At 42.5% G+C, this 14,370-nt stretch overlaps 1 protein-coding gene across 1 annotated transcript; it reads left to right on the top strand.

The window, feature by feature from the left end:
- The first annotated feature begins 446 nt into the window (after positions 1–446).
- LOC140227210 (protein dispatched homolog 1-like) lies at positions 447–12,544 on the top strand. Its single transcript, XM_072307638.1, has 4 exons — positions 447–529; positions 6,916–7,039; positions 8,676–8,916; positions 9,726–12,544. The coding sequence occupies exons 1-4, from the start codon at positions 447–449 to the stop codon at positions 12,542–12,544; spliced, it is 3,267 nt and encodes a 1,088-aa protein (XP_072163739.1).
- Positions 12,545–14,370: the final 1,826 nt, after the last annotated feature.

Raw genomic sequence — 14,370 nt, 5'->3', positions numbered from 1 at the left:
TTGAGGATTACCTCAAAAGCGGAGTTTTCTAAATTTAGATGCCATCGAGAGGGCCGTTGAAAGGGCTATTGAAAAACATATTACGAAGTTCATTCAGCGACTACGTAAGCTTGAGAAAGCCAATGAGACCATTGAACGATTAGAACGCATAGATGGGAAATCATTGGAGATTGAGACGTCTGGGAATGCCCAAGGCAGGTGAGCTATAACAAAAGAAGCTAATCGGCATTGTCGATGCCCAGGCATCGTCCATTAAAACAATCTTGACACTCGCCATGAACGAAGCCGAACAATACTCGCGACGCAATTGTTTGAAGTTTTATGGTGTGAAAGAGAGTGACGCGGAGAACACCGATGAGGTCATCTGCCAATTAGTCTCCAAACACCTGTTCACCTGGAGCAATTTTGTTCATTCGATCGCAGTCTGAGGCAGAACTTTGACAGAAATGGAGCCAAAGGACACATCAGTCTCCGAGGTCCACCGGCCTAAGTCGTCGCCCCGGTCGTTCTGTTATAATCCTGGCAAACTGTGAGTACCATCCCAAATGACATTCCTGTTACAATCCGTAGAGTGAGATCGTCTTCTAAACTTTAAAAAATATGTCTTGATTGTTATGTCTTATCATTTCCAGTTCATGAAAAAATTCAACCTTGCAGTACTCGGGCAGCAATAATTAAAAAAACCACATAAAAATCTACAAAATTTGCTAAAATCAAAATCAATATTGACCGGATATTCTACCGGACTTCTCGTAATTGTAGGGTTAGCAAGTTACTTAATATTTGGCCATGCTTAACATCAATTACCTGATCTGAAAGAGAGATTTTATGGACATGCCAGAAAAAAAAACCTAAAGCTCAAAATATGAAAAGAAATTATGTGAGAAATCCGAAGAAAAGAAAAAAATCTTTTTATATAAGGCTAGTTTTCCCCCTTGATTCCAGTTTTGCTGAGATATGCTCTCGGTAAGACTGAAAGCACGTATTGATAATACCCTAAATCATCCTATGAAAGATGGGCTCAAGAATAAATTGTTGGCAATTGAATTACGTAAAAACACAGCTTCAAAAGAACCTTTCTGAAAAAAGACTCAAAATTTATTCGACCTTCCATATCCACAAGTGGAATTGGTGTAAAACCTCCAAACATGACATTCTGGATGTGAAAACCTCCGTGTGTATTCACACGATTAAAAAAGTGTGTATCAAAGAGAGACAACACAGCCTTCCAAAACAGTTCATAAACATTCCTCTTCAAAAAACATGTGTCGGGTATGTGTGAATATTGTGATGTCCCAGAAACAGTTAAACGTTTTCTTAGGTTTTGATACACTTTTTAAGCAGACAAATAGACGTACCGACAGCTGACCAATGACCCCTATGACAATATTTACATTTTTGTGTGGAAAAAAAAAAGAAATAGAAGGAAATGAAATTTATAGAGATGTTTTTAGTGTAAATATTCTAAAGAGAATGAGGAACGCCACTAAACACAAAACAACAACAATATTCCAGGTTAGAGTTTGACTCAGGGTTAGGATTAGGTTCAGGAATAAGGATTAGGGTTTGGGTCAAGGGAAGGGTCCGGGGTTATTGCCAAGGGGGTAATTGGCCTAGTCCCATGGCGTACATATTCAGACTGAACGGAATAACTTATTCCAAAAACAATTCACAACAACAACAGAAACAATAACATTCTCCCTCTGCAGTTTTTAACACTGATTTGCGTTTCAGTGAGTGACCGCTATCGGAGCGTGGTATGTATCGTTGAGAAATGAAACCAATAACACTATACAAAATACATGTGCTGTACTAAAATCTTTGTTGTAAATTATGTCAATTGCGCAAACGGTCGAAAACTTTTTCCCTCCGTATATGCTGAGCAATTTGGGTGTGAAACCGACTAGTCTCCTCTCCAGGTGAACGGTTACTGTCATCACACACACAATGGGAAACTATGCAACTAACAGAATTTGCATAGTGGGCGAAACCTTTTTTTAAAAATTTTTTTAACGTGTGACTAAGTTTGTGAAACAGTGGATGTTTGACATTAGGCTAATAGTCACATGCTGAAATTTGTCAAGGCAATATTAACCCGTTTCTTACGGGAACCTGGTATACCAGGTTCCCAAGATGACGACAAGAGTGCCTGCTTTTGTGGCCTAAATTAACGTTTCTTTGTGTTATAAAGCCCCCCCCCCCCCCCCAAAGAAAAAAAATGGGTTTGATAAAAAGGTTAGAGTCTATTCTGTCAGCACTTGTTCTCTTTCTGTTGAAAGAATTCGTATATCACAGTATTCTCTACCTTTGTTCTGATTTATTTTTCCCTTGCTCTGCTACAAAACTCGTATGAACATGTACATTAGCGACTAAAGCTGATCACAGCACAGAACTGTAGAGTTCTGTGGATTACTATTCACTGACCCCAGTCATCGCATTCTGGAGCCTGATTTGTGTAGAACAAGAGTCTGTGAGCCCATCAGCGCACGCTCTATTCATACATCGCACCAGATCAATATTTCTATTGTTCAAGGGCACATGTAGTTGACCGTGGTATGGGGAGGGGATGCATGCACCGCTTGACTGCTTTCGCACAGGTGAATTACCAACCTGTCCATTCTCTGTCGACGGGCAAAAAGAATCTCGTTTGGAGACATTGAAGGTATTTAGAGAATTGCGGAAGGAACGGGTTACAAGGTTACTACATCAACATCAACGAAAACAAAAAGTATATATCCGACGCAAAAGTACGGTTGCCTTACAGCTGAAAAATAGACACGAGGGACATCATTTCATTTTTGCGATTTTATGTGAAAAAGATGCCATGCTATGTTTAAACTGTACATTTAAAGATATCAAGTATTAATAACATTTCATGACATCGCAAATCAACGGCGTAAATCCATACTGAGGAGTGGGGGGGGGGGGATGGTCACCATCACCACGATTACAAGCCCATAACCGGACCGGCGCAGCCTTGTTTTTTTTTTTTGGGGGGGGGGGTGGGGGGGGGGTGGGAGAAGCTTTGTGACCCCCTCTCCCCCCCCCACACACACACACTTAACAGGGATCGGATGCCCCACTCTTTTGCATGAAATATAAAGTGGGAGAAAAGTGGCAGCAACAACATAAAGACTTTTTGTTCTTGTTGCTTTTTTTTTTGCTTGTCAGACGACTTTCGGCGGAAAATCAGACCTTAAAAGTATGAAAACATTTTTTTTGTGTGGAAATATCTGTGAAAGGGAGCGGAACGACCGAACGGGGGAAGGGTGTGTATGGGGGGGGGGGGGGTATCCCTCTCCCACACGAGGAAGATTTTGCATTTTCAGACCTGAAATTCAGCGATCTGGTGCTCACTTGTGGTGAAAATTTTGTTTTCTCTTCTTGAAAAAAAAACAATAAGAAAATGAAATATTCACAATATATTATTGAATGACAAAATCGTGGTATTTCAGCTCTTGCTGTGCGACATCACTGTGAAGGCCTACTAAATAATGGGGCCCATCATCGGCGTAGACAGGATTTGATCTTAGGAGGAGCGGTTATGTGAGGGAACGAATCAAGCGAGGGAGGAGGGTATGGTAGGGGAGTTTCCCCCTCCTACGGTGAAATCTCTTTGCGTTGAAAATTTTGACATTTTACAGTCTAAAAACTGCCGTTTGTAGCTATACTTTTTCGCTTTGGAAATTTAGGGGGCACACCGAGTGCAACTGCCGGCAATTACTGGCAGCAACATCAGGAGAATGGCATAGCGGTTAAATGCGAGCGAGCGGAGCGAGCGAGCTTGAACATTTTGACATTTTACAGTCCATTTTACAGTCCAAAATTTTGACATTTTACAGTCCTGTATTTTTTCGCTTTGGAAATTAAGGGGGCACACCGGGCGCAACTGCCGGCAATTACTGGCAGCAACATCAGGAGAATGGCATACTGATTAAATGCTAGCGAGCGAAGCGAGTGAGCTTGAAAATTTTGACATTTTCCAGTCCTAAAAACTGTCGTTTGTAGCTATATTTTCGCTTTAGAAATTAAGGGGGGGGGCGCACCGGGTGCACCTGCTGTCAATCACTGGCAGCAACATCAGGAGAATGGCATAGCGGTTAAATGCGAGCGAGCGGAGCGAGCGAGCTTTAAAATTTTAACATTTTACACTCCAAAAACTGCCGTTTGTAGCTGTATTTTTCGCTTTGGAAATTAAGGGGGCGCACCGGGCGAAAACTGCTGGCAATTACTGGCAGCAACACCAGGAGAATGGAATAATAATTAAATGCGAGCGAGCGAAGCGAGCGAGCTTCAAAGATTTGACATTTTACAGTCCCCAAACTGCCGTTTGTAGCTATATTTTTCGCTTTGGAAATTAAGGGGGGCGCACCTGCTCACAATCACTGGCAGCAACATCAGGAGAATGGCACAGCGATTAAATGCGAGCGAGCGGAGCGAGCGAGCTTGAAAATTTTAACATTTTACAGTCTAAAAACTGCCGTTTGTAGCTATACTTTTTCGCTTTGGAAATTTAGGGGGCACACCGAGTGCAACTGCCGGCAATTACTGGCAGCAACATCAGGAGAATGGCATAGCGGTTAAATGCGAGCGAGCTTGAAAATTTTGACATTTTACAGTCCAAAGACTGCCGATTGTGGCTGTATTTTTTCGCTTTGGAAATTAAGGGGGCACACCGGGCGCAACTGCCGGCAATTACTGGCAGCAACATCAGGAGAATGGCATACTGATTAAATGCTAGCGAGCGAAGCGAGTGAGCTTGAAAATTTTGACATTTTCCAGTCCTAAAAACTGTCGTTTGTAGCTATATTTTCGCTTTAGAAATTAAGGGGGGCGCACCGGGTGCACCTGCTGTCAATCACTGGCAGCAACATCAGGAGAATGGCATAGCGGTTAAATGCGAGCGAGCGGAGCGAGCGAGCTTTAAAATTTTAAAATTTTACACTCCAAAAACTGCCGTTTGTAGCTATATTTTTCGCTTTTGTTTGTCCCACTTTTATTTGAGAACCATCCCCCTCCCCCATCGACGCCTCTATACATATTAGGTTGCTTTTGTTAAGTGAAAGATCTGCTGCACGCTCTTTGATAAATTAGGGAATATACGTCTATGTCAAAAGTGTACAAAGTTTATCCCTTATCCTGTATAGCGGACCTTTTGCATGTTCATGATTGCAATACAACAATCTGGTGCATAGTTCTGGCGATATTTGGACAATTTTCCATTTAGAAAGTTCGAGATTTGTCCTCATCTCGGGAATTGCTTGGGGATAAATGATTTGTCTGTCTAAACACTTCCTTTGGGGCGGGGCAAATGCCCCTTTGCCCCCCATAGATTCGACGTCCCTGATCTTCCCTTGGTATGCCCATAGATGTATCCTGACTGAGTCATCAGTCACTGTCGTTTCTCAGGAATGATTCAGGAAATGGAGGGGATTCAATTATGGCGATAAAGTTGTTGTTATTGTTTGTTTGTATGTGTTCGTACATATTTTGCAGATGGTCCCCAGTTACTCGCGTCATAGCATGTTTATATGTAGACCTATACTATTTGACGTTGTCAACGCCTGAGCCATACCTTACAGTGTATGTCGATGTTACTTTCTTCGCGAGCGAGCGAAGCGAGCGAGCGCTTGAGAAAATTATACATTTTCCTACAAGATAGAATACTGTTCAGCTCTGTTACCTGTCTGAAGGCCGGCGTACAAACGTCATGCAATATGCCAAAATTTATACAATCACATTTCTGCTTCCTCCATTTTTTCCCCTCAAAATTCAGGGGGGGAGGGGATGATTGTACAGGCCATCCCCCCTTCCTCCATTTCAGGGGGGGGGGGGATATATCCCCCCCATCCCCCCGGGATTTACGCCCATGTCGCAAATAGTCTTGAAACCAGCCCCAGTTGTTTAAATTCCCGACCTCAAAGTTTTGTGTAACATAAAGAGAGAAGAATGCCATTCTCCTTTCTATTTCGAAAACCTACCGAAACTCGCCAAACACACTTTATATTTGTGACGTCACTGAATGGACTCAGTAAGCAAAAGCAGACTATGTCCAATAGGTAATGCACATCTTCAAATATGTAACTGTTTTCCCATAGGTGAGCATTGTATTGATATTTTGCCGGGATAAATGCCATACCAATGCAAAGTGAATCTAAGGTTTTTCCGTGTCATTTGAATGATCTGCTGCAAAAACATCAACAGTCACGACAATCTCTCTCAAAAAAGGTAAAATTTCATGTCTCTCTTGCCCGCCCCGAACACTTGGTCAAAGTTATTGTCAGCATTCGCTTGGCCTTGCTACAGTTATAGTCGCACGGCCGCGCAATCCGCCGCCGGGTGGTTTGCTGTTAATTCATATACACCATTGTTAGGCGGGCTTTTCGAACGGAGAAATGCGACGGTCCTTGTCTTCTAAAGACATGAATATGCCTTTCCAGTAATGGTTTCTAAGCTGGGCACTGGTGTAGTAGCGTTTTGTGCCACATTTTCTTTGGAAGAATGTCACATTTAGCCTACATTCCAAGTAGTTGGCCTCTTCTTTAATAGCAATGAATGCACTTAATATGATATTATTAATATGACGTCGTTTGCTGCTGTTAGATTGGTCAATTTCATTACGTCACTAAAAAAATCTTTGTCGAATTCATCCGAAGTGCTTTCATTGCCGTAGACATTGTATGAATTTTCTCTTTCCTCTTGTTGCATTCCCCATTGTACAATGAGCAAAAGTCTTACATTTTGTTATTTTCAAGATCTAGCAGAACACAGCATAGTGCCAAACTATAAATTTCTTTGAATCCCCACTTTAACATGACGTCACTAACAAGAGTAAAGGATTCACTATGATTTTCATGACGCAGCAGCACACTACTATGACGTACACTTACCTCTCTCTATATATTTTTCACACAGCCACGCCGAACTGTTTTCCCGCTTTCCTGTGCTGATGGTCTTCATTCAAGCCGGTCTTATTCTACTGCTGACCTACGTTACCGTATACTTCTACGGTCCACCAAATTTTGACGATGCCTCGAGGGTAGGTATGAGTTCTTGTTTTTATCTGAGGTAGGATGATAACTATGTAGACTCTGCACCGAAGAATAATCGCAATATCTTAAACCCAACAAGGATGCATAATTTTGCAGCTGGGCTTCTGTAAATAAGGATTTAATATGTACACAAACAAGCAAGTACCAAACAACAGGCACCCAAGGAAAAAAAAATCGAAACCATACCCTTTTATATCGAAATTTTATTTCCCAGTCATGTTAATTCATATTGACATCAAGCTGCCTTGTATATTCCTACCCTTCTTGAACATTTAAATAAAAATGTAGAAACATCTTAAAGTCACTGTCTAAAATATTTCTATATAAGATGAGTTGCCTTATACATAACGTTTGCTTATGGTGTGTATGTGTTTGTGAGTATGTCAAAGCGTCGTTCATACTCAATGGGTGATTTCAAGTTCGGTGCTAGTGCTAGTGCTAGTGCTATCTCAGCACCTAGCACCGGCGATAAAACCGAACTTGAAATCACGTCGGTGTTGGGAGTTGACCTCAAAAATTATGACGTATTTCCGGTTGCTGGTGCTGGGCTCGGTGTTGAATGTCGTCTGCTGAACCGAGCTCTGCCGTCTGTGTTAGCGATTTACGTGCTTTTTCCATATTGACTAACACTAGCCCCTAGGGATTATCATTTTCTTCATTTCAAGTTCGGTGCTGGTGTTAGCGTTGCCGTGCGAGACCCGTATTCCCTTCCATAAGAGATGCACGTTTTACGTGCAAAGTCTATGCTAACGCCATGGTCGCCCACGTAAAGAACACGAACACTCCAGACATGGCCATAGAAATTTGAGCCTGGGAGCAAAATAAAGATAACTGTGTTTTAAAGAAGGGTTGAAATTAGTGGCATTTAGATCAGTCTTCCTCTTTACGTGTCTAAAACTAAGCAGTTTTGGCTACATCTTTTTATATTTGACTTTAACTATGGGCTATCACTTTTTTCGTTGCGCAATTCCAGCGGAGCTCGCGGTGCTGTGATCCAACACCAGTGCTGGTGATCGATAATTTTGATCGGTATCGCATCATTAATCTGACCGTCGGTGTTGGAGGTCGATTTAAGGCTGCTATTTGGGGGCTAGCACTAGCACTAGCACTAGCACCGAACTTGAAATCACCCATTCTTGTCAGAATTCATCCATAATAAACATTCTTCAATACCATTCAAATTGTACATGTCACTAGGATCTCAAACGAAAACGAAAACTCATAGACGCATGCAACCATACAATAATGTTTTCTTACACAATCATGTTGACATACTTATCGTCGCTGGAGTGACAAGACCTTGTATCTGCAATTTTGGTGAAAATGACTTTTTTTGTTTTTGCATTTATGGTCAAATAATTGGTTAAGAGATGTCCTGTCCAAATCCTAGTTGTCTTACCCCAAAAAATGAAGCCACCATGGCACATCAAAGGAACGGCTGTCCCATTCGGTATAGTGCTTGGGCTGCCATGTTTTTTGGCTCTCTTGAACATTTGACATTTTGTAGGTACGAGGTCTTGTCGCCCCAGCGACGTTATGTTTCTGTAGTTGTATGCTTGTATAAACTATTTTGTCTTTCACCTCTGTGTGTCCCTGTACATCTCTTCGTTTTCTGTTGAGCAGGGCATCGAGGCAAGGGGGACACCCATTCACGATCGTGTCATCCCTCTAGAAAACATTTTGACTGAGAGGGAGATATTCTCACCAACGCCCACCTCCGACCTCGACATCAACTCGGCCATCGATCCCGCAACTGCTCCACCGCTCTTGCACCAATCAAAGTCACTCCCCGATCTTTCGGCAGCAATGCCTTCCACAGTGTACACTGCCGGGACACCACCCATTCCTTTCTGTGGAAATCCTGGTAAGTATGACACCATCATCGCTCGATGGGAACATAATTATACTGAAATGGGCTCTAATCCATTACTTCAAAAATGCCTACTGTGTTATTGTTGTAACTGCCAGGTTTATGTGATTCTGGAAATGACTTGTCAAAACAGCTCAAGGCCATAACAACAACAACAACACCAAAAAAATCACCTCGAAATCACGTTGACATTCATAAACGACACATGGGGCTTTGGTCTGTTTGGTTTGTTTTATGTAAGAATTTGGATATTGGTGAGGTATATAGAGGCAATTGTTTTTTTACTCAATCTTTCAATGTCTTCTTATTCCTAAAAACAACCCAACAGGCCTATGTTATGATATGATACATAGGGCTACTTTAATGATATATGTTAAGGAATCAATAACACACAATAATTGTAATACAGCTGTATAACTATATCAAAAGCAGGCAGTTATTAATGAAGCAGGCCAAAGCCAAAGAAATATGATACAACGTACAGAACTTGATTGTATTCCTCGGTAGCTCGGCCGGTGAGTCAACTATTTTTGTATATTGCACTTGTGACTAAGCAGGAGCACGAATGGATAATTCTCTGACAATGCTGGGACATCTTAGAATGATAGAGTTCACTGTGAGAACAATCCTTGAACTGAAGACACACTGACGAGGGTAACAGTATATTAATCGCCATCAGCACTTTTCGCAGTGTGATATCATGGAATAACCCACATCCTTAGATACATGTAGGCCCATTAAGTCTGCCTTCAAGAAACAAACAAACAAACAAACAAACAAAACTTTCTCATTATCTTCTACAGAGGGCAGCAGTTTCGGGGCTGTGTACGTCCCATCTTCGTATGCCGAAGAACTTCTCGATGTTGAATCTCTTCGTTCAATGTGCCAGCAAGACGACACGTTCGTCCGCAATAGTTCGACCTATGACAACGTGTGCAACAGGGCCGATCCTCTGTCGTCTTGCTGCCCAACCTGGTCGGTCCCAAACTACATCAGCGCCCTCAGCGGTAGAAGCTCTTGTCACGATCTCACGGCTGCTGACGTTGCTTACGCCAGAGATCTCCTTCTGGAGTGTGCTCCGTACTACACATCAGGGAACCTTCAGGCGGAATGCGGTTCAGGAGTCACGTGTCCGGGTGTGCCAACCAACTGCACGACTTACAACGCGATCTACGCCATTTTCTACGGTCTCACCCCTAGTGACTTCTCCACTCAAATCACAGAAACAGGCGATCTCACTCTGAAGACTTCCCTGCAAATTGTCTCCCTCGCCGGCAGTACGGAAAGCACGGAGGCCAAGACCCTGTACCTGGACGCGGTGGGTAGACGTGGAGTAGACAATGGTATAACTCGCATTGAGGCCATCGGTACTAACAGGATCGTCAAGTTCACCGTCATTTCTGGACCTTTGATGACGGATTCAATCCTACTGGGAGTGGCGGGAATAGCTGTGTTTTTCATTCTGTGGATTTACTTACAGTGTGTTTTCATAGCTTTCATGGTGCTATTGGAAATAGTATTCTCCTTGCTGCTGGCTTACTTCCTTTACTTTGTTGTCTGCCGGCTGACATTTTTTGCGTTTGGAAACATGCTGTCCGTTGCTATTGTTCTCGGTGTGGGAGCAGACGATGCTTTTATATTCTATGACATATACGTGAGCATAAGAACGAGATATCCCGATAAAGATTCGCGGTTCATTCTGGAGCATACAATGAAAGAGGCATTTCCGACAATGTTCGTCACCAGTCTTACCACAGCTTCGGCTCTGTTTATGAACGCCACAGGATCTATTACAGCTATTCGTTTGTATGGTGTGTACGCAGGTCTTGTTATTCTGTGCAACTTTCTATTCACCATGACATGGTCTCCTGCCATTCTCGTTATATACGACAGATACACGAGACGTCGGACATCTGCTTCTGAAAATATCACGACGTGGACGTGTCTCAAAACAGCGAAGAACTGCTGGATGAAGATGTCGCAGTTTACTAGTAAACTCTTCACAGAATACCTACCGTGGCTGGTTTTCACGTTAAGTTATCTGTGGCTGATTGTTTTCACTCTTTTGTCTACTGCTGCCTTCCTCGTTATATTTTGGAGGCCGCAGCTAAAGTTGCCCTCATCGAATACTGAGTTCCAGGTTTTCACTCTGAGACATCCCCTGGAGATGTACGATCAGGTGTTCCGTCCCCAGTTCGACATCGAGAAGGCCACGTTGGCTCCGCTTCAGATAATCGTTGTATGGGGAGTCATTCCCGTCGACAACGGAAGCCCGTGGTCCCCTGAAAAGCGAGGGTTCATCCAGCTCGATGACACGTTCAATCTCGATGATCCTCAGTCACAGGTGTGGCTGCTGGAATTTTGCTCTTCTCTCCGCCAACAAGGATTCTATCAGACTCCCACACATATCTATGAAGACTGTTTCATCGAGGGTATGAAGAGCATGATGGAGGCTCCTTGTATCCCGGACTCTCTCGGATCTGACCTTTCACCTTGCTGCAATCAAACGTTATTTCCGTATTCTACAGAGATATTCAAAACATGTGCTCCGAGAGTTGCGGCACTCCGTTGTCAGCCGTTCGGTTGTCCGCCAGAGCTCCCTGGTCTGCGATTTGACGCGAACAATAACACCGTGGCATTCTTTGTCCAGTTCCAGAGTACGGCCTTGTCTCAGCTAGAGTTCGCTTCTGTCAAGGAATATTATGATGTAGCTTCTGCCTGGGTCGCAGAACAGGTCAAGACTGCTCCTGCAGGACTTCAAGGTGGATGGTTTGGAACCATCACACTGGCCCAGCCGTACTACATAGATCTCCTCATCCACTTGAGTAAGGACGCTCCGCTTTCACTTGGCCTATCCCTCGCCATCGCTGCATTTGTTTTGTTGATTACGAATAGAAACGCACTAATAGCGCTATATGCTGTTTTGTCGATAGGGGGAGCAGTCATTCTGTCTGTCGCGATCTTTGTCCTTATGGGTTGGCCATTGGATGTCTTTGAATCCGGTCTCATAGTCTTATCAGTTGGGTTAGCCACTGATTTTACAATCCACTACGGCGTTGCGTACAGGCTTGCACCCCATCCCGACAGAAGTTCTCGGGCGAGACATTCACTGTCGACACTGGCGTCTGCGAATACCATGGCGGCCCTCTCTAGTTTCATTGTCGGCGCCTTAGTACTCCCTGCTGATGTACTCATCTTCGTGCAACTCGGCATCGCACTCGACATTGTGATCGTTTGCAGCTGGTTATACGGAACGTTTTTCTTCATGTCACTCTGCTATGTTGCCGGACCAGAGGAAAATGTTCGTCTGATTCGATGCTGCCTAAAGAAATCTGACGTAGTAACAACTCAGAAGGAAAAACCAGTTACACCAGTTGAAAATTTCAACAGGTTCAAGTTGATTGCAACTGGAAGAAGTTATCAGCAACTGGTTGCAGTTGACTCCAACTGGTCTCTAATGCATATCATGTGGACAATCGGTACGAGTACATGGGATTTTAATAGGCACCAGTCCCCACAACCAGATGATAACTGGTCTGTGCCCATGTTTCCAGTTGCACCAGTTGCACCAGTTACACCAGTAAAAACCAGTAACGATTTTAATTGGTCTCTCCTGGCTTAACTGGTCTTCACTGGTTGCAACTGGTACCAGTTAGACCGTTCTACAACCAGTTGGAAATTTCAACTGGAACCAGTTATCTGCACCTGGTTCCATTTGACTCTAACTGGTATCTAATGTATATCAAGTGGACAATCAGTACGAGTACATTTTATATGTACTGTATTTGATAGGAGCCAGTCCCAACAACCGTTTGATAAATGGTCTGTGCCCATTTTTTTAAACTGGTCTCTACTATTTAACTGCTCTTCACCGGTTGCAACTGGTACTAGTTAAAACCAATTGATATGTTGATGTCATATTGGTACATGTTTATACCAGCTGAAATGCAATGGCTACCAGTTGATACCAGTTGATCAAATCTTGTGTACAAGTTGCTACCAGTTGAAGTCTTCCAGGTACCAGATAATGCTAGTCCAAGTCTCACCGGGTACCAGTCAGTTGACTCCATTTGAAACAATTGAGTGGAATAAACCAGCATGCACACTAACCTAAACAGATACTATTCATTGTGGTTCAATCCAGCTGCAACAACTGGATAAATTGCATGGCCAATTTTACACCGGACTGAACATACATTTTTAATAGCCATACATTCATTGACTAAAAATTGGCAATCAAACAAAATTGATAAACTGATTTCAGTTGACTGGAAACCAGATGAAAGGTAACTGGTTTTGTATACCGGTCCAGTTGGAAGGTAACTGGTTTTGTTTACTGGTTGGAATTCAACTGGACCAGTTAGTTCAATTCAATTTCCAGGCTGACCAGTTGATTTGAACTGGTTCAACTAGTCCAGTTGTAACTGGTATTTCCTTCTGGGAAGCAGATACGGAATACGAATATGACAAAGCTGCTGCTGTGAAATTCCATTTTCCCACGTGTTTGTGTGTGATTTTCTTTTTTTCTTGCTCTGTGCTGTAGTCGACATTGACAAAAAGACATCGTATTAAAAAAAAACCGACCTTATACGAAACGTCGAGAACACTGATACTGCCATGATGACAAAATATTAGCATCAGCCTTTCATTCGACATCCTTCTCGTCTTCTTGCCGTCTTATGCCTTGGACCCTCGTTAACTGTAGATATTGCAAGCCATTGAAGTTATATTTTTATACACGTATTTCGTAATATCGGGAAGGTGGATCCATTTCCCTGAATAAACATGGTTATCTCAACTAATACTATTTATAATTTTGATGATCAATAACTGAAATATGTACTTTTGATTGCAGAAATCGTTCTTACGAAACTTGCAAAATCTCAAAGGATAATGCTTTCTCTATTGTACGTTGGCATTAATCCTTACTGGCAACTCAACCATGCACGGTGCATCTAAACCTTTCCAAAGATGTTTTCATTTTGTTATTTGTATTTTTACAATAAAGAAACCATATACAGATAAAACACGCATGAAGTTCGTTGATTGGTATGGTTGTCGTGAAATGAATGATGTAATGAATAATTGATAAGTTGTTTTCAAAGAATTTTCACAAAGTTTGATTGAAATCGATTTGAGGTCATTTAGGGGCAAATCTGTGTAGGACAGCTAAGGAATGTCTACCGAGATTCACAGGACGATGTCGTATGAAGTCCATCTACTGCTGTAACGGCAGCACACTTGGCTTTGACAAGCGTAACTCACTTCAGCTTCAGCTGTGCGATAGGTCGATAAAATCCAATGGTATGCACATATAAAACACATGTCACATGTCACACTTAAGTAACTGCATATTAAGATATACGAACATTCGAATGTCTGTGGAAATCTAATCTTATTATTAAAAAAAAAGGATATGGGTAAGCGGTAATATGCACTTTCCTATTT

Source organism: Diadema setosum, chromosome 4 (genome assembly GCF_964275005.1).
Source record: "Diadema setosum chromosome 4, eeDiaSeto1, whole genome shotgun sequence".
NCBI lineage: Eukaryota > Metazoa > Echinodermata > Echinoidea > Diadematoida > Diadematidae > Diadema > Diadema setosum.
This window is presented reverse-complemented; position numbering and strand designations above follow the sequence as displayed.